Source organism: Balaenoptera ricei, chromosome 14 (genome assembly GCF_028023285.1).
Source record: "Balaenoptera ricei isolate mBalRic1 chromosome 14, mBalRic1.hap2, whole genome shotgun sequence".
NCBI classification, from domain to species: domain Eukaryota; kingdom Metazoa; phylum Chordata; class Mammalia; order Artiodactyla; family Balaenopteridae; genus Balaenoptera; species Balaenoptera ricei.
Genome location: NC_082652.1, coordinates 1,012,752 through 1,040,489, shown reverse-complemented (window position 1 = coordinate 1,040,489; position 27,738 = coordinate 1,012,752). Strand labels below are relative to the sequence as shown.

The following is a 27,738-nucleotide window of genomic DNA, read 5'->3' as shown; positions in this document are numbered from 1 at the left end:
AAGGCAGTAGTTTGTGGTGGTTGGTCATGACTGCTTGGTTCAAATCCAGTGTTCTGTTTTATCTCTTCTCTTAGCCTTTGAGCTACACCTTGTCTTGCATTCTTGTTGCAGGCCTTTCTGATTCTTGTGTGCATCCCTGACTTGGTAGAGTCTGTGTTAACTTGGAGCCTCAGCTACTCTACCCCTTCCTGTAGGGCAGGAATTGGGAGCAGCCCGGCCGGGTGCTTCTGGCTCGGGTCTCATGGAGATGCGGCCGTCAGCAGGCCCAGCCTCCGGTCCACCCCAGCTGGCCCCCTAGCTGGCCGGGTGGGTGGTTGTTGGCAGGCGAGCCCAGTCCCCCTACACGGGGACTTCTCCGGGTGGCTTTCGAGCGTCCTCAGGACGGGGTGGTGCAGTGGCTGGTGTCCCCACAACAGGCGATCACCCTGGTTAGCCCTGGCCACTCGGGGGAACTGACCAGGCTGGGACCGCGGGGAGCCGTGTCGCCGGGGGCACATCTTCGTCCGTTCACTGGGGTGCCTCTTCCTGGTTGGGTCTCCTCTCGTGCCCCTCATGAACCTTTCAGCACTTTCTTTATGTAGATGTTGTGAATTTTTTAAAACCTTAATTCTAAGTATTTAAATACTTTCCATCTAAAGAAGTATAGAAATACTTTCTGTCTAGATAGAATCTTCTCTCCCATTATATCTTCAAACTGGTTTATATGTGTGAAGGCTGTTGATTCCTGTGAGTTAAGTTTGTTCCAAGGCACCTTACTGAATTATCTTATTATTGAAGTAGTTTTTCAGTTGTTTCTGCTGGGTTTTTTTTCCTACTTTGATAGCCATTGTATGATGTGTATGTACATTTCCCTGCATTTTGTTATGGAAACACGCAGACAAACAGGAAAGTTGAAGAACCTTATTGCGAACACCCATACACCCGCCACCTCCCTTCCACAACTGGTCTTACTTCGCTTTATCATGTATCTACCTATCAGCCCCCTATGACGAATAGCTTAAATCATGAGCAAATGAAGTCACTGGATTATAAGTCTTAAACGAAGAGAACCCTCAATACTGTTCTTTTGGGGTACTTCTCTGTGGCGTTTGTTATTTTGACCACAAATTTTATTGACATACGGTGTACATGCAGAAAGGCTTACGTATCACAGGTACACAGCTCACAGCGTTCGTTGCCTTGTTACCTATAACACCCTGTGGAACTGTGTTTGAATACAAACCTGGGTCCAAGTTTCCGATTACTCCCCTGGACAGACCCATGGAGTGGGAAATAGTGACGTCAGAGGGCATGAAGTTTAAAGCTCTTCAGCTTTTCATACTGGTTTCCGGAAAAGTTAAGCCTGTTTATACCATCACCCGCAGTGTTGAGACCGTTTGAGTCATTATATTCGTCCAGCATTACGGTTTTAAGGTGGTTGCCATGCAATGGGGGATACGTTGTGCACTGGTTTCTGGAGATGCTCAGTTAAAGAGATACTTTATGAGCCCTTTAGAGTATTTTGTGTGTGAAACAGCTCCATATCCCTCGCCCATTGGGCTTTAGTGTGGTGGGCTATTTGATCAATTAGGGTGAGCTCTTTATACAAAAAAGTCTGTACCAATATTTTATCATCTTTTTTGAACATTTTTTGTTTTATTTTTGACTTTTACTTGATGTTTTGTATTTATATGTATCATCTCCACTGATCATTTCTATCAGTAGTATTTTTATATTTTTGTTTATTAATCTATAGATTTTACTGTACATATATTAAGATTATTTCAGGAATATTTGTTCCTGTATGAATAAAAGTTGAGTTTCTTCATTTCAAAGATTCTCATCTTTATAAAGAAAATGTCATATGTCTTGTATCAGTAATGGGCAATCATTATTAGTTTTTGGAAAAAAATAAATGTGCTTTTAGAAAATATATACATTTCCCAAGGAATTAATTTAAAGCCAGGAAAAGGAATATACATTTGACCCCTGAACAACACGGGTGTGAACGGCGCAGGTCCACTTACTTACACGTGGATTTTTTCCAATAGTAAACACTACAGTGGTACCCGATCCACGGTTGGTCGGGTGTGGAGGAACCTCGTACAAGCAGAGCAGACTAAGTTACGCTCGGGTTTTCCACTGCAGGGTCAGCACCCCTAACCCCTGAGTTGTTCAAGGTCAACTGTGTATGAAAGGGCCCTTCTCCTGACTGTGTTTTCTTCCCAGCTGACACTATTGGTGTAAAATAATCTTTCTTCCTACAATCCTTTCCAGCTGAATTGCCCTTAATTGATTTGATGAAGTTGTATGAAGGTGCCTTTCTGCCGAATTTCCAGTGGCCCCAACCTAAACCTGACAGTGAAGAGACAAGTGAAGACGAAGGTCTGTTTTAACATCTTTGAAGAATTCAGCTTTGAAAACAAAAGCCAAAATACTTAACAGAGGAAGGGTGCTTAAAACAGAGTTTAAGAATTACCTTCACTTCTTTCAGTCTGATAAAAAGTTGAAAATATATGTAACATGAAAGTTTATATTAATAGTTTCATTAAATTCTGTGCTTTTTTTTTTTATTGGTTAACTTGGCATAATTACCAGAGTACTTGATCAAGTTGTGAACAATGTAGAAATACTCTTCTCCAGATTTATACAAATTTTATGGGCCTAGGTTTTATCATTTATCCAGGCTGTGCTGTGTTTGTTTAATTTAACACACCCACTTTAAGGACTTTACTTGACTTTTATTGGGCGTTCCAAGGAGGTACACAGACTACGCCCGGAAGAGTCCACGTGTTCTTGTTTTCATCCCCCCTGTTCTGGTCCGTAGACATGGCTGCCTGCGGGGGGCAGCAGGGGAGGGGCCCAGAAGATTCTGCGGGGAGGCCAGGGCTTGCTGGACCCCACGCTGCAGCAGGACTCGAGGAGGGGTTGGTGGCCCCCTTGCTTGCCCAAACTATGATGCTTCTGATTCTTCCTTTCTTGGTGGTGGAGAGCAGTCACTAAACCCTTAGATGGCCGTAAATCTCTGGGTGATACTAGCTCCTGGTGCTACACAGACATTTTCCAATTTCACCCAAGGGTCTTCCAGAGTGGTCCTACAGACTCCGTAAGAGTTTGTACCTGTTTATCTGGATACATTGTTAACTATCTAAAGTGGATTAAAAACAAAAGTTTGCTGCTCAATTCTGTCTTTGAAGTGTTTGGGTTCTAGCGACTCCTTTTCTTTTTTCTCTTCTCTCTCTTTTTTTTTGTCATGTTAAGTGGCCTCATAATACTATCACAGCCTCTCAAACCTCGCAAATCCCGTTTTTCCATTGATCACAGACATGGAAGACTGCTCAGGTGACCGAGAGAGCCGGAAGGATGTGGTTCTCATCGACTCGCTGTTCATCATGGACCAGTTTAAAGCCACAGAGAGAGTGGTTGTCGGGAAGCCTCACACAAAGGACATCGCGGAAGTGACCGCTGTGGCCGAAGCCATCCTGCCCAAGGGCAGTGCTCGGATCAGCACCGCGGTGAGCCGCTGTGCCCTGTGTGAGGGATGGCGTCTCTGTTAAGGGGAAAAGCTTCCTCCTTCCAAATGAGCTCTTTATCCCAACGGCAGAGGTTGTCAGGAAAAGCAATTAAGGATCTTTCTCTTTCTGTTATCTGTAAATCACCTTTGTGGCTTTCCAGTAGGCTTATCATATGACTGATCTGGCAGCAGTTGTAATGGCTGTTCTGAGATGTGCCTGTTGGGCCCGTCTGCCCCTGCAGGTGAAGGTGAGCGCGCCGGCGCTTCTGTACGGCGCCCTCAGAGATTACCAGAAGATTGGCCTGGAGTGGCTGGCCAGGCTCTACCGGAAGAGCCTCAATGGCGTGTTGGCCGATGAGGCTGGGCTTGGCAAAACAGTGCAGATCATTGCTTTTTTTGCCCACCTAGCCTGTAACGAAGGTAAGAGCTTGTTGTTCTTTGAACAGTTCGTATTTGCTGAAACTGAACCGTAGGCAGTGCATCTGGCGTGAGGGTGGGGAGAGGCCTCTATTCTCTGCTCCTTTGTTCCGTGCTCTGGTCCAGACTCAGAGAACTGGGCTCAGAGGCACTCATCACTGGAACAAACAAAGCACTCGTTCACGACAAACACTAGGTCGAGTAACTCACCGTTTTTCAAAGTCTAACGTAATGTAAGACCCAGCAGGCTGTGTGACTGGGGACTTGTGACTTCCAGGCGGCAGGGCCTCTGCGCCACTTCACGTCGGCATGAGTGCTCGCGGCCGGGCTCTCCCCTCGGGCTGCCCGTGGGCTGGCGGGTGCGCGTCCCCCGTGGCGTGATTGGTCGCCCTGCCGAGGCCCATCGGCGTCCTCCCTGTGCTGTGGCGCGGGCCCTCCTGTCTCTCTGCTGGATCCCGCCACCCCTGGAGCCCCGTGAGGGCTCGGCGTCTGTGCAGCAGCAGAGGGACGGAGTGCCCGCACTCCGCAGCAGGCCGTGCCCTCCGCTTGGCTGTGGGCCTGGCGCGTGCCTGCTCCCCGCCTGTGCCGTGGGGCTGTGGGCGAGCCTGTGTGCGTGCCTCTGACACGGGACGGGCTTGTAGGCTTCCTCTCGCAAGGGGAGTGTCCCGTAGCACCTGCGGGGGGGCACGGAACCTCACACTCCAGCACTTAGCCAGCTCCTGAGGAAGCACAGGCCATCGCCTTCATCTCCGTGTCAGAGCTTTAGTAGCAGGGAGGGGCCCCTTGAGTTAAGGGGGAGTTGGCACCCTGAGTAGGCTGGATGGAGATTCCTTCAGCCCTGGGGCCGTTTCTTCCTCCCCGGCCCCTCTTAAATTCTTTCACAGTTACCTTAGCGTCTTTAGTAAATAACTCTTCTTTGCCCTTGGTTTTGAAAGCTTACTTGATCTTACTTTTAGTACAAATGGATCAACTTTGGGGCCTTATTTCCTTGTGCTAATATGTTTGTTTTTGACCCAGTACCGCCAAGTGTCCAATGTAGTACTTTAAAATGAGTTTTTATATATATAGTTATCTCAAGATAGAAGAGCTACCTTGTCTTACTATTTTATTGTTTAGTTGAAAAAAGTGTTTATAATTGTATTTATAATAGTAAGAAATTGGAAGCAGTGTACACTTTCAAAAGTAGGGGATTTTATTTCATCGGTTGAACAAACGAATGGATCAGTTATTCATTCCGTAGGTGCTTACCTAGCACCTACCTGGTTCCAGGCACTGTTGTTGGCACCGGGGGTGCAGCTGTGAGCAGAACAAAGCCCCCCCCACCGAGGAGGCTCACAGCGGGCACAGCGAATAAGGGTTCAGCACATGGGGAGCAGCACGTTTCCACTGTGTACGGCTTGCCCGGCACAGCCCGCGAGCAGAGGCCTGAGAAAGCCGTGGCCACCGGGATCGCGGGGCTTGGGAAGCTGGGGTGGTGGGTGCAGAGGCTGAAGGGGTTGCCGGTGTGTCCACGGGACAGTGCTGCGGCTGGTGCGGAGGCCAGAGGGCACAGAGCCAGGAAGGCGGCCGGCCGGCCGGCCAGGTGAGGGCCTTGCAGGCTGCGCAGGGTCTGGCTCTTCCCGGCTGGGGGTCTGTGTTGGTGCCGGTGTCGGGGGGTCACTGGGCCCCCTTGGCGCTGGGAACGGACTCAGAGGGCCAGCTGTCGGGAAGCTTGCCGCCCTGGGGGAGAGGCGGGTGCCTGGCAGGTCCGGGAGGCCCGAAGGAAGGGCGGGCGAGCGGGCGTGTGCTGCCCGCTCCGCTTCCGCTTCCGCTTCCGCTTCCGCTTCCGCTTCCGCACAGGACGGGCCGAGTGGGGCCCGCCTGGCTCCTCTGTCTGCCCCCACCCCCGGGGCCCCGGTGTCCTTGGGCGGCTCCTCACTGGGGAGCCGTAGAACTGGAGCTGACCGGTTCCCCAGGGGCAGGGGACTCGCTCCAGGAGACTCTGAGCGGGGGGTTCTGGGACGCTCGCAGCTGAGATCCCTCACAAACTCGCCACTTTTTCCTTTGTAAAGTAAAACAGCCAGCAGTCTGTAGCTGTCCTCCTGCTTCCGTCCCCAGCGGTGACCCCTCGGGGCAGTCTGGTGTGTGTCCTGCCGTGCTTCGTCCAAGCGTCAACAGACATGCTCACAAACACATATATAGACACTTGCCCCTCCTCTCTAGAAATGGAACAGTGTGCTAAATGCTAGTGAAAAAAACAAACTTGTTTTTCACTGGAGAGGGAAAGGCACCTGGGGTTGATTTGCATTTCCCTACTCACGAGGTCATGCCCTTCAAAGAGTTTATCGTCTGCTTGTATTTTTCCCTTTGTGAAATTTCTTTTTTCTTTTTCTTTTTTTTTTTTTTTGGCTGCGCCGCGCAGCTTGTGGGATCTTAGTTCCCTGACCAGGGATCGAACCCAGGCCCTCCGCAGTGGAGGCACGGAGTCCTGACCGCTGGACCGCCAGGGAAGTCCCATCCTTTGTAGAATTTCTGTTCACTCCCTTGTTCATTTTCCTCTTAGGTGGTTTTTTTTTTTTAATTGAAGTATAGTTGATTTATATTATTGTGTTAGTTCCAGGTGTACAGCAAAGTGATTCAGTGTTACATATATATTTTTCAGGTTATTTCCCATGATAGGTTATTACAAGATATTGAATATAGTTCCCTGTGCTATAGTAAATCCTTACTGCTTGTCGATTTTTTTTTTTTTTTACAAGATACTGAATATAGTTCCCTGTGCTATAGTAAATCCTTACTGCTTGTCGGTTGTTTTGTTTTTTTTTTTAATTTATTTTTGGCTGTGTTGGGTCTTCGTTGCTGCATGCGAGCTTTTCTCTAGTTGCGGCTAGCGGGGGCCTCTCCTCGCCGCGGTGTGCAGGCCTCTCATTGCGGTGGCCTCTCTTGTTGCAGAGCACGGGCTCCAGGCGTGCAGGCTTCAGTAGTTGTGGCTCGCGGACTCTAGAGCACAGACCCAGCAGCCGTGGCGCATGGGCTTAGTTGCTCCGCGGCATGTGGGTTCCTCCCAGACCAGGGCTCGAACCCGCGTCCCCTGCATTGGCAGGCAGACTCTCAACCACTCTGCCACCAGGGAAGCCCTGCTTATCGATTTTATGTATAGTAGTTTGTATCTGTTAATCCCATACTCCTAATTCCCTTTGGTAACCATAAGTTGTTTTTTTTTTCCCTCTGTGTCTGTGAATCTTTTTTGTTTTGTAAATGGGTTCAGTTGTATTATTTTTTAGATTCCACATATAAGTGTTAACATAATATCTGTCTTTCTCTGACTTAACTTCACTCAGTATGATAATCTCTGGGTCCACCCATGTTGCTGCAAATGGCATTATTTCATTCTTTTTTATGGCTGAGTAGTATTCGTGTGTGTGTGTGTGTGTGTGTACACACCACATTTTCCTTATCCATTCCTCTGCTGATGGGTGAATAATGCTGCTGTGACCATTGGGTGCGTGTATCTTTTCTAATTAGAGTTTTCTCTGGATATATGCCCATGGGCGGGATTGCTGGATCATATGGCAACTCTAATTTTAGTTTTTGAGGAATCTCCATACTGTTCTCCATAGTGGCTGCACCAACTTACATTCCCACCAACAGTGTAGGAGGGTTCCCTTTTCTCCACACCCTCTGCAGCGTTTACTGCTTGTAGACTTTTTGATGATGGCCATTCTGACTGGTGTGAGGTGATATCTCACTGTAGTTTTGATCTGCATTTCTCTGATAATTGGCAATGTTGAGCATCTTTTCATGTGCCTCTTAGCCATCTGTATGTCTTTTTTGGAGCAATGTCTATTTAGGTCTTCTGCCCATTTTTTTGATTGAGGTGTTTGTTTTTTCAATATTGAGTTTTATGAACTGTTTGTATATTTTGGATGTTAAACCCTTGTCAACTGTATTGTTTGCAAATATTTTCTCCCATTTTAGGTGGTTCTTTTTAAGGATCAATAGTAACACTTTGCTTATGAGCCGTAATGGCTGTAGATGTGTGTGTTACAGATATTTTTTCCAAGCCTGCCATTTCTGACTTTTAACTTGGTTTATGTTTATTTGTAGCACAGAAGTTGAAATTTATGTGTGTATTGCCCAGAAATTTAAGAAACGCTTACTTTTCCGAAGATTGCAGTTGAAACCGTGTGTTTTGGGCTGGGTTGGGATGGGTTTGGGTGTGTTCTGACTAGCGGTTGGGGGCTGTCATGAGCGTGAGTGTGGGACCAGCGCCTGTAGCATGGGGCTGCCAGCGGGCCGTGCTGGCCGCGGGGCTCGAGGCTGAGGGTTCGTCCTTTCTGAGCATTGTTCGCTGTAGATGAGAGTCCTTCCCCTGCTTACGTTAAGGGGTCGTGTTTGAATACGTTCTCATCTTACTGGCTGCTCACTCATTCAGCCTCTCTTCGTTGAGTGCGTCCTGCCGTGGCCCTGGGAGCAGGGGAGCGGCCCGTCCTGATGGTGGCGGCTGCGCTGTAGGGCGGGCGGGGACACCCCCGCGTCCCAGTGACGTCTGCTCTAGTCGCGCCCTGGCCTCACGCACACCTGCTGGCCAGGCACAGCGCCGGGCCCCTGCCCTGGACAGATGGGTTTTGTTACAGAGGGCGCTTGTATGTCTCCTGTGTAGGCAACTGGGGCCCTCATCTGGTCGTTGTGAGGGGCTGTAACATACTCAAGTGGGAGCTCGAACTGAAGCGCTGGTGTCCGGGGCTCAAAACGCTCTTGTATGTTGGCAGCCATAGAGAACTCAAGGCAAAGAGACAGGTATGTTAGTTTAAACTTGAAATAGAACTAAACGGAAAACATCTTAATTTCTATAGAAGACACATTTCAAAGTGTCAGCGCATGCTTGTTAGTGTAATTATTGTCAGTCACTCGTTTGTGAGATACGAGACCTTCTGGTTGTCTGGGCTCAGAGCCCCCTTGAAGCATAGACTACGCTCGGGAAACCGGCCGTTCCCTGCAGGGCTTGTGTTCACCCCCCAGGAGGTGAGGGAGCTTCCCCCAGAGCTCAGATGCTCTCCGGAGGTGCCGTCATCCTTTTAAACTGTAGACCTGTTGGTTATCAAGGCAGAAATAAGAAATTGTGATGCATCCTGAGTTCTGAATTACAAATCCGTGAAATAATTCCCGTGGATGTGTTTATTAGGAATATTTGTGACAAACAGATGAGCGTCTGAAACAAACTTGGACTCTTATTTTTCTATTTTCTGCCCAGTAGTTTCTAGTACTAGATTCTAAGTAAAAGTATGTTACAAAATTTTTCATCTGAGAGAAAATTTTGGCTTATGATTAGACTCTACTGTGTTGAGTAATATTCACTTAAAAAGTGAGTACTTTGAGGGGTCTTTTCTTTTTTCTCTCTCTTTTTTTTTTTTTACTCTCTGGTTATTAATTTGCTTTTTAATAGCTTAGAATGTAGTTAGCTGCAACATAGATATTCACATTTCCTATCATCTTCTGAATACATGTTCCATCACTAAGATGATACACTATGAAAGTGAGCCCCACTTCTGGATACTGTGTGCTGATCTGTTTTCCAAAAGCGATTGTTAATGCCTCCAAAGCAGTTTCTTAATTTGTCCACACAAGTGCTTAGCCTCCTAAAGAAAAAGGTCATAAAACATAAACAGCTGTTTTCTGTGTGGTGAGAGAGCAGGTTACCAAGGAAGAGGAGGGGTGATGGCGGTGGGGCAGGTTAGGTGGGTAGTGAGCGCGCGCGGAAGTCCTCTCCAGGCCGCTTGTTCCTGCGCAGACAGTGAGGCCTGGCTTCTGTGCTGCAGGGGTGGACAGAGCCCAACCGCTTCAACGTCTGCATCACGTCCTACAAGCAGTTCTTCAAGGGCTACGCGTCCTTCACACGGATGCGCTGGAAGTGCCTGGTCATCGACGAGATGCAGCGCGTGAAGGGCATGACCGAGAGGCACTGGGAGGCCGTGTTCACCCTGCAGAGGTCTGGCCACCCCTCTCCGCATGCCGTGTGCTGGGTATTGTTGATGTAAAGGTTCTTTGGAGGAACCGTAGGAAACTGCAGACGCCCAGAATGGCCTTTCAGCTTCAAGGGCTCCCCTCACTGAAGGCGCTCATTTAATTCAGTCCGTTCCTCAAGACGTGCTTGTGTGTGTGTGAGCGTGTGTGTGTGTGTGTGTTAGCGTGTGTGTGTGAGCATGTGTGTGTGAGCGTGTGTGTGTGTGAGCGTGTGTGTGCGTGTGTGAGCGTGTGTGTGCGTGTGAGCGTGTGTGTGTGTGAGCGTGTGTGTGTGTGAGCGTGTGTGTGTGTGTGTGAGCGTGTGTGCGTGTGTGTGAGCGTGTGTGTGTGTGTGTGTGAGCGTGTGTGTGTGTTAGCTCCATAGGGTCGTCGTCCCTCTCCTTGAGTATCTGCAGAGAAAGGCTGTGCGGGCAGCTTGACGTTTCAGGTGTCGTCTCCCGTTGTGTGTGCAGCCAGCAGCGTCTGCTGCTCATCGACGCCCCCCTGCACAACACCTTCCTGGAGCTGTGGACCATGGTGCACTTCCTCGTCCCGGGCCTCTCCAGGCCCTACCTGCACTTCCCCCTGAAGGCCCCCAGTGAGGAGAGCCAGGACTACTACCACAAAGTGGTCATCCGGCTGCACCGGGTACGCGGCCGCGCCGCCCCGCCAAGCCCCGCCGCCCCGCCACGCCCCGCCACCCCGCCACGCCCCGCCGCCGCGCTCCCTGCCCGAGAAGCACCCCCGACCTAGTGCGGATGGGCCACGGCTGCAGTGGAGACAAGGAGGACTTTCTTCTTTCAGGTGACACAGCCCTTTATTTTGCGGAGAACTAAGAGAGATGTGGAGAAGCAGCTAACGAAGAAATACGAGCACGTCCTGAAGTGCCGCCTCTCCAATCGACAGAAGGCCTTGTACGAGGATGTCATCCTGCAGCCGGGGTGAGTTCAGGGCTGCGCGCTCCTGGCCACCTTCCTGGGGAAGAGCGAGCCCCCCGGCCTTCCAGAAGGCTCCTCGGGGGTGGGCTTCTGCAGCTGGAGGCCATGCTCACGCCCGGCCCTGGCGGCTCCGCTCCTCTCAGGCTGGCGGGCCGCCCCCCCCCCCCCCCCCCCCCCGGTCCCGTCAGAGGCTGTGCCCAGAGCCGGCCCAGCAGGAGCACGGCGTCGCGCGCCGCTCGGCGCCGCACTGGAGGCTCACGCAGGGGGCTGTGCTGATTGGGTGGCTCGTGCGTTCACAGCCACGGGTCGGACGTGGGACCGAGGCCCGCGTGCCGTGTGGTCCGGCGCAGGTGGCGCTGCAGGGCCACACCGGATGGCCGCGGGCACCTCCGTATGGACCCTAGAAGGGTGGGGCCCCGTCCTGTCCGTGATCCTTCCCGTGACCTGTTCGGCTCTTTTTGTCATGTACTCTGTATTCCTGAGTTTATATTAAAAAAAACAAAAATAAGCCCGTGGGATTAAAGTTTCGAAGATGGTACATGTACTTGCCCTCAGTACTACACCCCTCTGTGCAGAGCTCACCGGTTTCCCCACGAACTCACCCTTGGCAGCCCGAGCGGGGGCTCAGCGTTCCACAGCAAGCTGCCACGTTCCTGTGCCAGGTGACGGGCGGGCTGCTCACCTGGCTCGCCTGCCCGCTCCTCGTGGGCGGGACCTGGAGGGCGAGGTGTAGGCCTGGGCACAGGTGCGGGCTGGGGCCCCGAGGCTCTGGAGGCAGGTGGCGGGGCGGTGGCCCTGCTCCGGAAGCTGGGTCGCCTGGCACAGCCTTACGTAGCACGCGGGCAGATGCTCTGGGCCTGGCTGCGAGCGTCGTGTGCTTAAGTGCGTAAAGTTGTCCGAATAGCGTCCGCAGTAGCAAGTGTGCCGGAGAGGGTTTTGCTGTTAATGCCTGCTTGTGTTACAGGCTTCTTTTTAGACAGCGTTAGGACAGAGTGCAAGTAGCCAGTCCTTGACAACCAGCGTCGTGCTGCGGCAGGCCGTTGACCATCTCAGTCAGGCGTAGGAGCTGTGGAGGCCCCACCCCTGACAACACGTGCAGTGACAGATCCTGCTTCCTGGACACTGTGGGAGCAGACAGCCTGCGGCACGGCTGGCGCCTGCTGGCGGTCAGCTATCTCAGCCCGTGCTGATCCAGAGAGAATCGCAGCGTGCGCAGAGGGCGGGTCCTGGGCCAGCAGGCGCGGGCTCGTGCGGCCAGGGCATCCCTTCACCCAGACAGAGCCCCGGCGTCCTCCGGATGCTTGCCCTGTCGCTTTTCGGTGACGTGCCGTGGGACGTCGCTTGGGTTGCACTTGGCAGTGACGACCTCGGGCCCGCTCGTCGAGTGTGGGATGCTCTCCGCGTGCCCATAGGAGAGGCCCCTGCATCCCGGAGCCACTGGGCCAGCAGAGCCTAGGTTGTCCTGTGCCGCAAGGTCCCGATGGAGCGGCGGGGAGCTTCCCCGTCTTCAGGTCCCTGCACCTCTTTCTCTCGGGCCTGTTGGTCAAGTCAGGGGGGGCCGTGAGCAGGCCTGCGCCGACCCCACGGCGGCTCCCGGGCGTGCCCCGCACGCCTCGGTGCGTGTTGACGCGACGGTCTCGGGGTCCTCGGGTGGGCTCTGGGCGTCGCTCCCGGTCAGCGCCTTCCTGCCGTCTGCGTGGCGGCCGTGTCACACGTTTCTACCGCCTTCCCGGAGAGCCCTGCAGACCCGCCCGTGTGGACCCGCCTGTGGTGGCGCCACCTCCTCCTGGTTTCTGTTATGGGCCTTCCGGCGGGCGCTGAGCCCAGCCCCTCAGGAGCCTCCATTTGCAGTTTTCTTGGTTTCTCGCGTTTTCTCTCCTGTCTCATCCAGACACATATCACTGGCCTCTGAACGGCCGCCCTCCCCTCTCCCCCTTCTGCTCTCTGGCACCGCCTGTGTGCCGTCCACGTCCCCGACCCCACCCCACCCCACTCCGCCCCGCCCCTGCGCCCACGCGCTCCGTCCTGGCGGGAGCTGCCCAGGCCGCCGGGCTGACCGTGTCCTCCTGTGGCGGCTTGACCTGTCCCCCGGGCACCACAGATCCCATGTGTGCGGGACTGGCTTCCCCAGGCGTGGCTCCCCGGTCTCAGGACGCTGGTGCTCCACCAGCCGGGCCGTCCCCCCGTCCCCCCGTCCCCTCTCCTCCCCCTCTGCTCCCCCTCTGCTCCCGAGTCCCTGCCCGCCCCGCTCCACGGCTCCTTCCTGCCTCGCCCGCTGGGCGCGCTGTGCTCTGCGGCCGCCCTTGGGGGCCCCCAGCCTGGAGGTCTCAGCTGGCCTCCGTGCAGCCCCCGCACCGTGGCCCCCGTGGCGCCGGCGCGGTGTCAGGCCTGTGGGTCTCCTCCTTCGCTGGACCACCCCGTCCAGTCGCCCTTACCCCTGCCCCTCGAGGGCCTTCTCCCCCAGGCCGGGTGTGCTCACCCTGCCACTGCCTGCCGGCGCTCGTCGTGGCTGCCGTGGAGAATGGCGGCGCCCCTGCTGGCGGGAGGCGAGGAGGGCTGCTCGCGTCTGCCGCGCGCGCTGGCTCTCTGGCCGCCCGTCCTGTCTCGGGGGCGGTGAGCGAGTCCGAGGACCCTGGCCACGCGGAGGTGGCTCCGGACGTCGTTGCCGTGCTAGCCAGGTCTGGGCAGAGCGCGCCGACGCCGTGTCTGTGGAGCCAGGGCGGTGGGGGCGAGGAGCCCGGCTGGCACGTGCTGGCAGCCGCGGCAGCGCTGGTGTCTCTCCCCGCGCAGGACGCAGGAAGCGCTGAAGAGCGGGCACTTCGTGGACGTGCTGCGCCTCCTCCTGCGGCTGCAGCGGATCTGCAACCACCCCGGGCTGGTGGCGCCCCGGCTGCCGGAGTCCTCCTACTCGGCGGGGCCGCTGCACTACCGCTCGGCCTCGCTCATCCTGAAGGCGCTCGACGGAGACTTCTGGAAGGTACGGAGAGGGTGCGCGGGGCTCTGCCTGAGGGCTGTTCCGGGTGCTTCCGGAACGGCGGTCTCCACTAACTTGCGTCCTGCGTTTCGCGATCGCCTGATGCTGGGCCTTCCCCTCGGCCTAGAAGCCGCTTTGCAATGGGCCCCGAGGGCTGAGCCCACAGTGTGAAGGAGCAGGGAGGGTTTTCCTCGCCTGGCCGTTGGCCCATGAGAAACGGCGGAGCGTGTGGAGGAGAGCAGGGCTCGGAACTGCGGGACCGCGGGGGTGTCCTCACAGGCGCGCGCCATCTGAGGCCTGCGGGGGCCTTTCTGTTAAAATGTTAGTAACCGTCCCTAGGTGGGGAAACTCGGTTATTTTTTGACCAAAAAAGTAGAGTTGTATACCTTTCTGTGTTTGAATTTTGGGGTAATTTTGGCAAGTTTTTCCAAAACCAGAATTTTTAAAACAAAAGAGATCGGGGTAGGTTGGGTGATTCTGAGCACAAGCGTGCCGAGCTCGTGGCTCCCAGCGGGGCAGGGCCGAGCCCTCAGGGGCCGTCATTCCTGCTCTGGCTTCCGCGCGGGAGGCCGAGAGCTTGCCCAGGCCGGCCGGCCGCTGGCAGGCTGGTGCCTGAGTTCCCCTTGGCTGTCTCCACCCCAGAGGACCAGGGACAGAGGTCTCACAAACGCGGAGAAACAGGAACCAGCTCTGTGGCTTTGATAGGCTTGTGCAGGGTCGGGGTGTGGACAGGACAGGGACCCTGGGGCCAGATTGCAGGGGCTCACGTCCCGGCTCTGCCCCGTGAGGAGTGCGGCCTCGGCTGGTCCGTCTGCCTCGGTTTCCTTACCACACCGGGAAGTCGTGAGGAGTCGGTCAGTTAATGTACGTGATGGTCTGAGGAAGGGCCTGGTTGGTAAGCAGTATGTGGTGAGTTACGTGATGAATGTGATTCCTACCGCTACACCTACTACTCTTTTATTGGAGTGTAGTTGACTTATAGTATTACTTTCAGGTGTACAACAAAGTGACTCAGTTATACATATACATACATCCACTCTTACGATTACCACTCATAATGTAGGGATGAGTTTTTCGTTGAGTTAAAGAAAAGTTGAGCCATGGGGGATAAAGATGCATCAGAAGCAGGCTACCTCAAGATACCGGTGGGGTGGGGAGATGTTTCATGGATAGTAGTTTTTATGTTGTGTTTTCATTTTAAAAACAGTTTTATTGAGGTAGTTCATTATCGTAAAACTCAGTGTTCTGAAACGTACAGTTTGTTGGTTTGAGTATATTCACAGACTTGTGCAACCATCACCACTAATGCTAGAACATTTCATTACCCCAAAGAGGAAATCCACACGCACTGTCATTCCCATTCCCCCTCCCCTTCCCAGCCCTGGCAGCCACTTACCTGCATCTGTCTCTGTGGATTCACCAGGTCCAGGTATTCTATATCAATGGCTCACTGCACTTGAGCATAATATTTTCAGAGCTCACCCACGTTGCAGCCTGTGTCAGAATCTCCTTCCTCCGTTGTCTGGCTGGACCGCAGTGTGTTCATCCGTCCACGAGCTGATGGGCACTTGGGTGGTTTCCACTTTTTGGTCCCTGCGAGTGCACATTCATGTGCAAGTTTTTTGTGGGCGTGGGGCTCCCTTCTTGTGGGGCTCCTCTTGGGCACATGTCTGACGGGCGAGGAGTTGCAGGGTCACGTGTTGAGTCCATGTTTAACCTTTTGATCAACTGCCTTGCATGGTGGCTGCCAGGTTTCCCGTCCCCACCAGGGTGTGAGGGGGTGGGGGCATTCACGTGTCCACATCCTTGCCCACCCCTGCTGTCCATCCTCTTTGATTCCCGCCATCCTGGTGGGAGTGAGAACGTCCAAGAGAAGCACAGGTGGAGTGAACGTCTCCAGGGCTCCGGACATAGCAACGTGCCACACGCCCGCTGCACCTGCACCAGCGCGCTAGGGTCTCTCCGTCAGCCTCCCCGACGAGGCCGAGCATCTCCATCCGTTTAGACGAGCGTTTTCCAGGCTCGTCCCTCTGCTGAGTCTAGTCTGTCTCTTAAGCGCCACCCTCTCCTTTCCCACTGCCACTCGGGATGGCCACATGCCATCACTCCCACCTTGAAGTTGGGTAACTGAGCACACCGAGGTCCGGCGGGTGCCGCTCAGCAAGACGGCTGCGAGGGGCCTGGCCTTCCCGGTTTGGAATCGACTTGGATTCCTAGTCAGTTGTTTTTTTCCTGCCTCCTGTAGCGAAGTTGTTTTCTTTTTCTCCTTAGGAAACCGACCTTTCTATATTTGACCTTATCGGCTTAGAAAATAAAATGACTCACCACGAGGCGGAACTGCTGGGTAAGAGGAAGGTGACACGGAAGCTCTTCGAGGACCTGCTCACCGCGCCGCCTCCGTCGGGCAGGCCAGCGGCCGTCAGACTGAAGCCCGGCAGGTGTGTAGTGGGGCGTGGAGCGCCACTTCCTGCTCACCGGCCGGCTCTGGCTGGGTCCTGGCTGGTCGTGTGTCATGGGGTCTGGGTGGCATCCCCTCTTCCTCCCGCTGAAAGGGACCCCGGCCCCGCAGCCTCTCGGGCAGACCCGGGACCACCGGCTTGGAGCTCCACACAAGAACTGGGGCTACAGCCTGTGGAAAGAAAGGCTCATCATCTAATTTGGCTCTCTGCTTCTCCTGGAAGTTGCCCAGATGTCCTTGGATCCTGGGATAAACAGCCGGGGTGCTCAGGGCGCAGGAGAGGCTCTTTTCATCATCTTGAAGAAGCGTGGGGCTTTGGGAGGGCTCTGCGTGGGGAGGTGGTCAGGGGCGGGGCGGTCAGGCCGCCTCTGACCTGGTGCGGGTGTGGTGGCAGCCGTCGGAGCCGGAGGGCAGGGGGGCAGTGCGGGGGGGGGGGGGGGGGGGGGCGGGGTTGCGGCCCCGAGGTCTGGCAGAGGCTCCACCCCTGACTGCAGCATCGAGGGCCTCCGGGGACATGATGCAGGTGCCACGAGATTGGGAGGAGCAGTGCGTGTAGACGGACGAACTCGAAACACGTGACTCAAGATAGGCTACCCCCGTGGAGCCGGGTTTGTGCACAACTCTGTGCTCCAGCTAAAAACAAAGAGAAAGCAAACAGGTGTTCTAGAGAGAAACGGGCCAGCTCTGCAGATGGCAGCCCGTTCCTGTTGCCTTTCCTCTGTGTGACCTCCCTGGCGACTGGGATCCGACCACCCTCGCCTCAGCTGCCTGGCCCACGCTCACGGGAGCCTGCAGCCCTCAGTTAAACACACGGCCCGGGCAACGAAGCCGCAGTCCTCTTGGGGCTGGCGCGGCCTCGTTCAGTGGCTTTCTGCCGGCTGCGCAGTGCACGGGGGTTTCGGTGTAGAAGTGCTGCCATCGTGGCTTTCCAGGTTGAAGGAGTGGGAGGAGCGCGCTGCTGAGGTGAAGTCGGGCGAAGCAGCCGTGGCGCGGATCCCCCGTCACAGCTTTGCCCACGGGCGCCTGTGGGGCGCCTTGACCGTTTCTGCCGTTCTCTCCATTTCCCGCACTGCCTTCTTACCTAGTCGTGCACGTTGACTTTTCACCCCGCTTTACTCGTATTCAGAAGAGTCGCAGAATGGACTTAACGCATTAGACGCGGTTTTTCTAGTCCACGTTCACGCGGCCTTAATCACGTTCAGCCCTGCGTCGCCCAAGCGTTGGGGTAGATGTACCATTTTTGGGTACTAAGCGCCTCCCTCAGGGTCCCTGGTGAGCGCTGCTTCTTAGCACAGCATTTAGAAATCCCCCCGCCCCTCTTTAAACTGCACCCGGGGTGGGAACCCCACTGCCCGCGGGGCGGCCCTGTATCCCCAGGGCCCATCCAGGAGGCCGTGCCTGCCGCGTCTCAGCAGTGCTCGTGTCTTCCTGCCCGCGCTCGGGCGTCCAGGTTGTTTCAGCCCGTGCAGTACGGCCAGAAGCCCGAGGGCCGCACCGTGGCTTTCCCCAGCACACACCCGCCCCGGACGGCCACGCCCACAGCCACTGCCACGCCGCAGGGCCACGTTCGAGGACGGCCACCCATCGCCACGTTCTCTGCAAATCCAGATGCAAAAGGTATGCCTCTCGTGGGGGTATGCTCGGCACCACAGAGGGTTTTTGTGGAAGAAGTTCCTCGTGCTTCCCTGGCCCCATGGGGACGTGTGACCACTCCTCTGAGCAGGAGTGGGACCGTCCACTCTGGCTCTGCCCAGGAGACCGTGTGTAGTTCTCACGTGAGTTTTAAGCTTTTATGTCTTTGAACTGTACAAGATATCCCCTTCTTAGTCGAGTTACTGTTGATGTGATGGTGAAGATGTACCTCGGCAGAAACGTTCTCTTTTATGTCGGGAAACGCATGTCGAAGTCATTTATGAAACTTCTGAGGAAGTCTGCTTTTGTGTTCTCTGCCACCGCTTCAATGTAACCTGATTGTTACTTGAAGAAGGATAGGGTTAAATGGCAGAAAAGGTAATAAAAATTATCTTCTAATCCGAACCCACGGGGTCCTCAATGTCAAGTCCACTGTGTTTTTCTGAGATCTTCATAAATGCCAGAGCTGCTTGTTGCGAGAGCTCCTCGTGCAGCTGGGGACGCCAGCGCTGCCTGACCTCCGTGCGTGGTTAAGATGTGGTTCTCACGGACACGCCCGCAGGGGCCGGCTTGTGACGCTCCCGTTTACTCCAGAAGTGCACCGTGTCGCGGACTGGTGGCTCAAAGTGAAAATACCAATAGTTAACGACGGATAAAAAATTAGATTTCTCTCATCCTATAGACCACCCACCCCCCTTTTTAGAGAGGGCGTCTCCTTTGAGAGGTGGTGTGAAGTAATGTTTGTTTTATTTCTTTAAAATTCGAGTTTAATACTGCATTTTCTGAAGAACCTCTAACAGCTTTGCACAAACCAACCTTATCGATTGCAGCGCCAGCAACCCCGTTTCAGACCTCTCAGGCCTCCACCGGTGCTCCGAGACACCAGCCCGCCTCGACCTTCAGCACAGCACCTAGCCCAGCCCATCCTGTGAAACTGCGGGCTCAAACCACTGCCCCGGCCTCCACCCCGGGCCCGCCCCAGCCCCAGGCCCAGGCCCCCTCGCACCCGGCCGGGCAGAGCGCGCTGCCTCAGGGGCTGGTGCTCACCTCGCAGGCCCAGGCGCGCCTGCCTAGTAAGTGGCTTCACCTCTCCTGGGTCTGCCACCTCTTTGCACAAGGACGTTGCGTTCACACGAGCGGCGTGTGAAGAGCCTCGCTGTCCACTCCCTTTGTCTCCCCGACCCCGTGTCCGGTGCTGCCTTTCGCCACGCTGTCCTTTCCAGCCCTAAATCTACAGAGGGAGGGCTCGCTCAGGGCCAGAGTTCAGGCTCTTGTCCTTTCTCTGTCCTTCCTTCTGACCCCATCCGTCAGCTTTGCTTCTCTCCTGTGCTCGTGCTCTGCCTCGGTGGCCAAGGATGGCACTTCTCCTTAGTGAGCTGCGGGTTTGTCCCGTCAGCCTCCAGGGCCCCTCGGAGAGCAAAGGGCAATAAAACGAAAGCCTTGTGAACTAGGGTTCGACTTCCTTTTAGTCTCTTGCTTATTACCAAATTTAAATCTGGAATGACTATTGCTCAAGTGAGACATTTTGTAATAATTCACTGAAACATCGCAACCTTCTTACATTTTTTAAATAGAACTTTTTATTGTGACCAGCGCGATTAGGGTACTACCTCTGTCCATCCTGCTGTTGGAAGTACCCTGATGGAAACTGTCCTGGGCTACACCATTTCTCAGATGCCACCTGGAGCACTTTATCTGTTGGCACAAGTTGTGTTGAGGCCTTTCTGGAGAGACAGGAGAGAGAGAGAAGTAGAGTCGCGAGGAGACACCGGGTTCAGGCTAGTTTTCTCTTGTGATGAGCCTGTCTTCCGTGCCAGCAAACGCAAAGCGCTTATCCTGGTTCACTGCCCAGGGGAGGGGAGCTCTTGCATACATTTCGGTTTTTCTTTCTTTTTGGCCAGGGATAGGAGTCCCGGGGGTGTACCCAGGAGCCGTGCTTGGGGGGCGCAGGGCCAGGCCGCCTTTCACGCCTCCACTTCTGGACTGAGGAGGGCTCGTGGGAGAGTCGTAGTTCTGTGCACAGATCTCTGCGTCTCTTTTTCCGTTTTCCTTTCCTTGTTTATGGTTTCTGTGGGCAAGATATCCTTGGATGTTTTCCTCGTCTTTTGCTAACTATCCTCTTTATAGCATCACTACTAATTCTGGCCTGAATTTTCACGGGAGGAACATTTAGACTCGAATATCAACCATTGGGTTTAAAAAAAAAAAAGCCTTTACAGCCATTATTCAGTTACAGCTTGAAGGTGGTGCCTCGTTGAGTTAGGTGTGTGTGACTCCATCTGAGTTCTGTTTAAAAAAAAAAAAAAATGCTTTAAGCAATGTTAAATCTCGCATTTTTTCAGTTAAAATTACAGACGGAATCCTACGATCTAGCTCAAATTAGTGTGAAACACTGTATCGTAAAGTGTGATGTATTTATGTACTTAAATACATTCCCACATTTTGAAAAGAATATGGGTATAATTGAAGCTAGTTCTCTATTTTGTATCTATAGTGATAAAATCTTGTTTATCTCTGTGAGCTAAATTGGACATGTACTTTCTCACATTCTGAAAGGATTCTGAAGTTAAGAGGTTGATATGAGAGTTTCAAAGTGTATGACCAATACATTTCCGCTGCTTCTGATGTTTGCTACTTTTTTATCGCCTGGAAGGAAAAGCAAAATGTTCCTTAAGGGCTTGGTTAATTATATTAATACCTGATACTCTAAAATTTCTACCAGTTATGATGAAGTTAACCATTAAAATCTGGTGTTAATTTTAATTGTTTTTCCTTTTCTATTAAAATATTTTCTGAAAGTGTTAGAAAGCAATACCTAATAAATGTTTGTGACACTTCAGTTTGCTACAGACGGTCATTCTCTGTGACAAGTGATCGTCAGTATAGCAATCGAAAACTCTTCCCAAGAGTTTTCTTTCTCGTCTCCTCTGCGTCTCTGCAGGTGGGGAGGTGGTCAAAATAGCCCAGCTGGCTTCCCTCGCGGGCCCGCCTAGCCGAGTCGCCCAGCCGGAGAGCCCCGTGACGCTTCAGTTCCAGGGCAACAAGTTCACCTTGTCACATAGCCAGCTGCGGCAGCTGACAGCTGGCCAGCCCCTGCAGCTCCAAGGTAGGGTTCGCTGACGACGGGTGGTGACCCACGAAGGCTTTAACCGGGGCATCCCGGCGGCTCCCCCCTGCAGCTGTGACTTTGGCCCCCTTAATCACAGGTGCTTCACCTGTAAATGGCCTTAATGAGTCTCACCTCGTTGGTGTTCAGAGGACTTGGGAGATAACGGGTAAATCACCTGGTGGCCTGGCCCTTGACACACGTTAAATAGAGGATAGTCGTTTTTAAATAAAATCTGCCCTTTGAATAAAGTTCCCTGTTTTAAAAATCAAAATAGAAATATTTGCTCCTTTCAAATTTCATTGTGAGGTAAATTGTCCTAAAAATGCCAAAGGTCTAGCAATTTATGTAGGAGAAATTATTTTCTTTTACGTACAGATTTTAAAACTTGCAGACCAAAGCCCTCCCAAGCCTTTGGCTGAGAACCCTGCGTTCGTGTAGTAAGTGCTTCTCGGAGGAAACGAGGGGATGCGGTTTAGCTCATGTTAACCCTCAGTGGCTCGGCTGGAGGGTAGGACCCGGGGCGGGGAGGGTCCGGCCACCTCCCCAGGCGGCCTCCCCCGACGCGTCGTTGTTCACGGCGCTCGTTGGGGTGGAAGGTGCAGGTGTCAGCCAGGTCTGGGGTGCTCTTTGTGGACGCTGGGGACATGCACCTCAGCAGAGCAGAGGCCCCCAGGAAACCCGCAGCAAAGAAACGGGTTCGTTTGGTTTTATTCCATATTCCTCTGGTTTTTTGACCGAAGGAGCGAGGTCATCTCTTAAAATTTCTGGTGAACTCCAGTTTTTGTAGAGGACGATTCCGGAGTAAAAGATGCCAGGAGACGTAATCACAGAGAGGTTGAAAATGGCAGGCTCCTGGAACAGTGGCTATAGAGCCACAGCATTTGGGCTAAGAAAAAACGAGTGTTTTGGTATTTCTTCATCCAGCTTGTCTGGTTGGCAGGCACCCAGTATGTGATCTGGGAGCTGGGACCTTCCAACCCGTGACTGGCTCAGGCCTCGAGCAGATGTGACAGATGCTGAGCGGGTACTCGCGGTGTTACCCGAAATCAGTCAGGCATCGCAAGGAGTGGAGGAGCTTTTTCTTGACGTTAAGCCAAGTGACTTTGATCCTTGGCATTTTCCTTCACTGTGAATGAAATAGTTTCATTTTTCTCCAAGTAACTGAACTTGGCATTGCCTCATTGGAGGAAATTTGATTTTGGATTTTCGGTTTATTGCCTTGTTTCTGTACCTTAGGAAGTGGGTGTAGCCTGGGGGTTGAAGGCACACTCGGCTCGTGACTGACCCCCGTGCACGTGTGATTGCAGGCAGCGTCCTCCAGATTGTGTCCGCGCCCGGGCAGTCCTACCTGCGACCTCCAGGCCCCGTGGTGATGCAGACAGTGTCTCAGGCAGGGGCCCTGAACGCCCTGGGAAGCAAGCCCCCAGCCGGCGGCCCAAGCCCCGCGCCCATGACCCCGCCAGGTAGAGTGCTGTGAGCCGGAAGGAGACTTGGTTTTGAAACTTCTTTCTTTCCTTTCCTTTCCTCTCCTTTCCTTCCTTCCTTCCTTTCTTTCTTTCTTCCTTCCTTTCTTTCCTTTCTTTTTTCCTTTCTTTCCTCCTTTCCTCCTTTCTTTCTTCCTTTCTTTCTTATTTTTTCTTCCTTTCTTTCCTTTCTTTCTTTCTTTCCTTTTTTCTTCCTTTCCTTTCTTTCTTTCTTTCTTTCCTTTCTTTCTTCCTTTCTTCCTTCCTTTCTTTTTTTCTTCCTTTCTTTCTTTTCTTTCTTTCTATAAATTTATTTATTTATCTTTGTTGCGGTGCGCGGGCTTCTCGTTGCAGTGGCTCCTCTTTCTGCAGAGCATGGGCTCTAGGCACGTGGGCTTAGTTGCTCTGCGGCATGTGGGATCTTTCTGGGCCAGGGCTTGAACCCGTGTCCCCTGCATTGGCAGGCGGATTCTTAACCACTGCACCACCAGGGAAGTCCCTGGAACTTCTTTCTGACTTTCTTTGCTTGTGAGGCAAGTGGGGAGCGCGGATGATTTCTGTGATGCCTCAGAACCGGTAGTCCCAGTTGTGGCCGCCTCTGATTTCCACAGATGGCCCGTGTCAGCTTGGTTTCTTTTCTTTCTCTTTTGTTCCCGAAGGTACTGGTTGAACATACCCACCCTCACTCAGTCTTTAGATGTTTGATTTGGTTTTTCTCTGACAAGAAACTTGGAATCATGAGAAACTTTGCTTGTTAATGTTACAGATACATTTAGGGAACGTTCTAGAAGTTCTTGGACAGGTAACGGAGCAGGGTTTGGACCTGGACCTGTCTGCGGCCAGTGCTCCTCCTTGCCTGTCCCGCGGTCTGCTTCCCGCCAGGGTCCCCTGCTCTCCAGACACACCCACACTGCAAACATCGGGCGCGGGCACTTGGGTCGGGTTGATGTATGCAAGCGGCAGGGACCTCTCCCGACTGGAATCCCTGGTCACTGCCCAGCCCCGGGCCCTGGGTCGTCTGTGGTGCCGCTGGGGTGGGGCCTCTGCACCCCGTCCCCACTGGGCTCTGTCAGTGGGTGGGTGCTGGAGGAGCCGTGAGGCTGGCAGGATCGCCTGGCGGCCGCTCTACCTCCCAACCAGGCTGCGCAGCTCTACTCGGTTGGTCTATTCTTCAGGCTTTCTCCCTGCTTCCTGGAACCAGCCGCCGGCACCCTCCCTGGAGGGCGCTCAGTCCTGCTCTGCGGGCCCCAGGTTCCCGACCTGACACCAGTCCGGCCGCTGGGTTCTAGTCACCTCGACCCTTCCCTGTCGCTCCCCGCAAGTGGCTCCTTCTCGGTCCTCAGTCGCCTCTTCCGCAGGCCCTTGCGGAGGAGCCTCTGTCAGATGGGCAGTGTGGCGTGGCCGACGGGGGCAGGCCGCGTGGGGCCCTGGCGTCCCTCTGTCCCGGGCACGCAGGTCAGCGCTGCCGAGATGCCAAGGGCAGCGGAGCGCTGGGCCCGCGTGGCTGCTGCTTGGCGCGGTGACGGAAGTGACCGCGGGTCTGAGGTCACGCCAGACGCTGCCAAAGGAAGGAGGCAGATCGCGGCGCTCAGCTCAGACCCTGGCCGGAGAGCGGGAGCACGTCACTGGTGGTTGTGAACGGTTGACCCACTCCAGAAACGTGCTAGTGAAAGCTGACGATGTTCCGGAGGGCGTTGCCGGTAGCTTTGTGTGCCAACCCTTCATTTTTGCCTTTGTAGTGGGTGTGCCCGGCCGAGTGGCAGTCAGTCCCCTGGCCGCAGGAGAACCTGGAGTGGCCTCCAAGCCAGCCTCCCCCGTCGCCGGGCCGACCCAGGTACGGGGCAGCAGACCCCAGCACACGGCGCCAGCGCCACCCCTGCATGCACGGACGTCGTTCTCAGGAGCTGCTTGTCGCCCGGGAGGGTTGTGATACTTAACCGCTTCGGCGAGGCGGCATCAGTTTATTTGCTGCTAAAAACACACTGTCTCTCTAAATTACAGAATTTTGATCTTAAAGACGCTTTTCCTACTAAAAGAAATGAAACCAGGCTTTAGGATTGCAAAAATCCCCTTTCACGTTTTTTTGTATTCTTCTGCTGGTCTTCCAGGCATTAGCAACGCTCACTGTGTCTCAAGAAATACTTGACACGTTGGCCGGGAAAACGGCGCCCGTTTGCTCTGCTCTCTTTTCTGTCCCTGTTTCCCGTGGGGCCAGGCCCCGCACGTCTACGCGTGCTCTGCGGCCGGTCACCGTGCGGGAGGGACCCACGGGGCTCGGTGAGGCTGGGAACTGGCCGTGCTGTTGCTCAGTAACCATTTTCATCCCTGTTTTTGATGAAGGAGGAAAAGACCAGACTTTTGAAAGAGCGGCTGGACCAGATTTATCTTGTCAACGAACGGCGCTGCTCTCGCACCCCCATCTACGGCAGAGACCTGTTGGGGGTTTGTTCCCTGCCCGGCAGAGGGCAGGTGCCTTGGCTCGGGGCTCCAGACGGAGGTCATGGGAAGGGGGCTGGGCCCGCGAGCCGGTACACGCCACCCTCGACAAGTCACAGGGACCTGATTTTGTCACTGACTCAACGTCGGGAATCCCTCCAGGACGTCATGGACAGGTAAGGTAGCGTGCTGTAAGCGTTCTTTACTCGGTCGCTGTGTCGCACCCAAGCAGCTTTTGTTGTTCTGTGGACACTCATCTCATTCCTCTGAGTTTCTCCCCGGGCTGTCCCTTGGAGTCTGTCCGAAATCTGTTTCAGAGTCTTCAGCTTTGGCACCAGATGGCCTCTCCACCCTCCGGGAGCCTGTGTGCCCCTTCCTGCGGGTCAGTTCTGTACCCCACTTGCCTGGGCCTGTGTGCAGAGCACAGCACCGCGCTCATTCAGGGCTGGGGGCCAGACCATTGTGTTGTAGACCGCTTTCTCCATTTTGCTCTTTTAAAATAATATTTTAGGGACTTCCCTGGCGGCGCAGTGGTTAAGAATCCGCCTGCCAATGCAGGGGACACGGGTTCGGGCCCCGGTCCGGGAAGATCCCACATGCCACAGAGCTACTGAGCCTGTGCTCTAGAGCCCGCGAGCCACAACTACTGAGCCCGCGTGCCACAACTACTGAAGCCCGCGTGCGCCTAGAACCCGTGCTCTGCAACAAGAGAAGCCACCGCAATGAGAAGCCTGTGCACCACAACAAAGAGTAGCCCCCGCTCGCTGCAACTAGAGAAAGCCTGCATGCAGCAACGAAGACCCAACGCAGCCAAAAAAAAAAAAAAGAAAAAAAAATTATTATTTTTAAATTTATTTATTTATTTATTTTTGGCTTCTCATTTATTTTGGTGTGCAGGCTTCTCAGCACGGTGGCTTCTCTTGTTGTGGACCATGGGCTCTAGGCGTGCAGGCTTCAGTAGTTGTGGCACGTGGGCTCAGTAGTTGTGGCTTGCGGGCTCTAGAGCACAGTCTCGGTAGTTGCGGCGCACGGTCTTAGTTGCTCCGCGGCATGTGAGATCTTCCCGGACCAGGGCTCGAACCCGTGTCCCTTGCATTGGCAGGTGGGTTCTTAACCACCGCGCCACCAGGGAAGCCCAATAACAATATTTTATTAAGAAACCACAGGAATGATTTACCATTGCATGATGAGAAACGTGTTTAAGAGTCCAGGGGTTAAGATTCCGCGCTTCCGCTGCAGGGGACATGGGTTCGATCCATGGTCCGGGAACTTTTGCATGCCGCTCAGTAAGGCCAAGAAAAGAGAGAGAGAGAGAGAAACAGAAGCCCAGACGCTGTTGGGGCCCACCTGCCGTATCAGCCCCTCCCCCGCCAGACCCAGGTCATGGTCTCTCTTTGCCCCACGTAGAGTGTCAGGCCCTGCTTGCAGCTTCATTCACTGCTTTGGCCTGATTTTTAGGTTCAGCCTGAGGGTATTTTCTCTCCCTTCTGTTTTGTTTGCCCTGGCTCGGCTTTCAGGGTGTGTCCACTTTAGGCCTCTCAGATCAGGAACAGCAATAATGGAAATGACGGAACTGGGAGCCGCCTCCACGCGCAGCTCTTTCCTGCGTTCTCTGTGTAGGGAGGTTGCCGCCCTCCATGCACTCGTCTTGCTTCGGATGCTGACTTGTCTTCCTTTCCTCCTTTTCCTCTGACGTTACAGATGACTTTTTAAGACAAAGGCTGTTTGTTAGAGCAGTCTCGGGTTCACAGCAAAATCGAGGGGAAGGCGCGCAGGGTTCCCGCCTTCCCACAGCTGCCCCCACCGTCAGCACCCCGCGCCAGAGGAGCGCACTCGTTACAGCCCACGCGCCTCCGGTGATTCATCGTCAGCGCCCAGGGTCCGCGGTGCGCGGGGGGGGGGGGGGGGGTTTGCTTTTGGCCTTGGGTGTTCTGTGGGCTCGCACAAGTGTACAATGGCACGCCCCCGCCGTTAGAGGATCATGCAGAGTAGTTTCACTGCCCCGAAACCCCGCTGTGCTCTGCCTATTCGTCCCTCTCTCCCCCAGCCCCGCCCTGGAACCCGGGCAACCACTTATCTTTTCACTGTCTCCCTAGTTTTGCTTTTCCAGAATGTCAGATAGTTGGGACATAGAGTAGGCAGCCTTTTCAGATGGCTTCTTTCACGTAGGAATGTGCACTTAAGGTTTCTCCTTGTCTCTTCATGGCTTGATAGCTCATTTCTTTTTAGCCTTGAATAATATTCCATTATCTGGAAGCACCACAGTTTGTTTAAAAACGTTCACCTACTGAAGGACAACGTGGTTGCTTCTAAGATTTGGCAATTATGAATAAAGCTGCTATAAACATCCATGTGTAGGTTTTTGTGTGGACATGGTTTTTAATTCATTTGGGCGAATACCAAGGAGCGTGATTACCAGATCATACGGTAGGAGAATGTTTAGTTTTGTTAGAAACGGCCGAACTGTCTTTGAAAGTGGCTGCACCATTTTGCATCCCCACCAGCGCTGAATGGGAGTTCCTGTTGCTCCACATCCCCACCAGCAACTGCTGCTGTCAGTGGTCTGGATTTTGGCTGTGTTAATAGACGTGTAGTGGTACCTCATTGTTTCAATGTGCACTTCCCTGATGATGCGTACGCTGAGCATCTTTTCCCGTCCTTATTTGTCGTCTGTCTACCTCTGCTAACACGTCTCTTAAGGTCTTCGGCCCATTTTTAAAACAGGTCGTTTGTTTTCTTATTGTTGCATTTTAAGAGTTCTTTGTGTATTTTGGATAACAGTTCTTTTTTTTTTTTTTTTTTAATATTTATTTATTTATTTATTTATTTTGGCTGT

General features: G+C 53.8%; 1 protein-coding gene across 14 annotated transcripts in view; it reads left to right on the top strand.

Annotated features, from left to right (window-relative positions):
* The window catches only part of EP400 (E1A binding protein p400), a 114,121-nt gene that overhangs the window by 47,287 nt on the left and 39,096 nt on the right, over nucleotides 1-27,738 (top strand). For 12 of the 14 annotated variants that reach the window (XM_059895335.1, XM_059895334.1, XM_059895332.1 and 9 more), the window contains 15 exons: nucleotides 2,257-2,364; nucleotides 3,304-3,494; nucleotides 3,736-3,913; nucleotides 8,553-8,689; nucleotides 9,709-9,878; nucleotides 10,366-10,540; nucleotides 10,697-10,833; nucleotides 13,621-13,807; nucleotides 16,076-16,242; nucleotides 17,713-17,879; nucleotides 18,725-18,967; nucleotides 20,836-21,000; nucleotides 22,311-22,466; nucleotides 24,206-24,300; nucleotides 24,807-25,078. In XM_059895335.1, coding sequence (XP_059751318.1) covers nucleotides 2,257-2,364; nucleotides 3,304-3,494; nucleotides 3,736-3,913; nucleotides 8,553-8,689; nucleotides 9,709-9,878; nucleotides 10,366-10,540; nucleotides 10,697-10,833; nucleotides 13,621-13,807; nucleotides 16,076-16,242; nucleotides 17,713-17,879; nucleotides 18,725-18,967; nucleotides 20,836-21,000; nucleotides 22,311-22,466; nucleotides 24,206-24,300; nucleotides 24,807-25,078 — 2,548 coding nt within the window. The remainder of the gene's footprint in view (nucleotides 1-2,256; nucleotides 2,365-3,303; nucleotides 3,495-3,735; nucleotides 3,914-8,552; nucleotides 8,690-9,708; nucleotides 9,879-10,365; nucleotides 10,541-10,696; nucleotides 10,834-13,620; nucleotides 13,808-16,075; nucleotides 16,243-17,712; nucleotides 17,880-18,724; nucleotides 18,968-20,835; nucleotides 21,001-22,310; nucleotides 22,467-24,205; nucleotides 24,301-24,806; nucleotides 25,079-27,738) is intronic. The other 2 variants (XM_059895339.1, XM_059895336.1) reach the window with 1 other exon arrangement.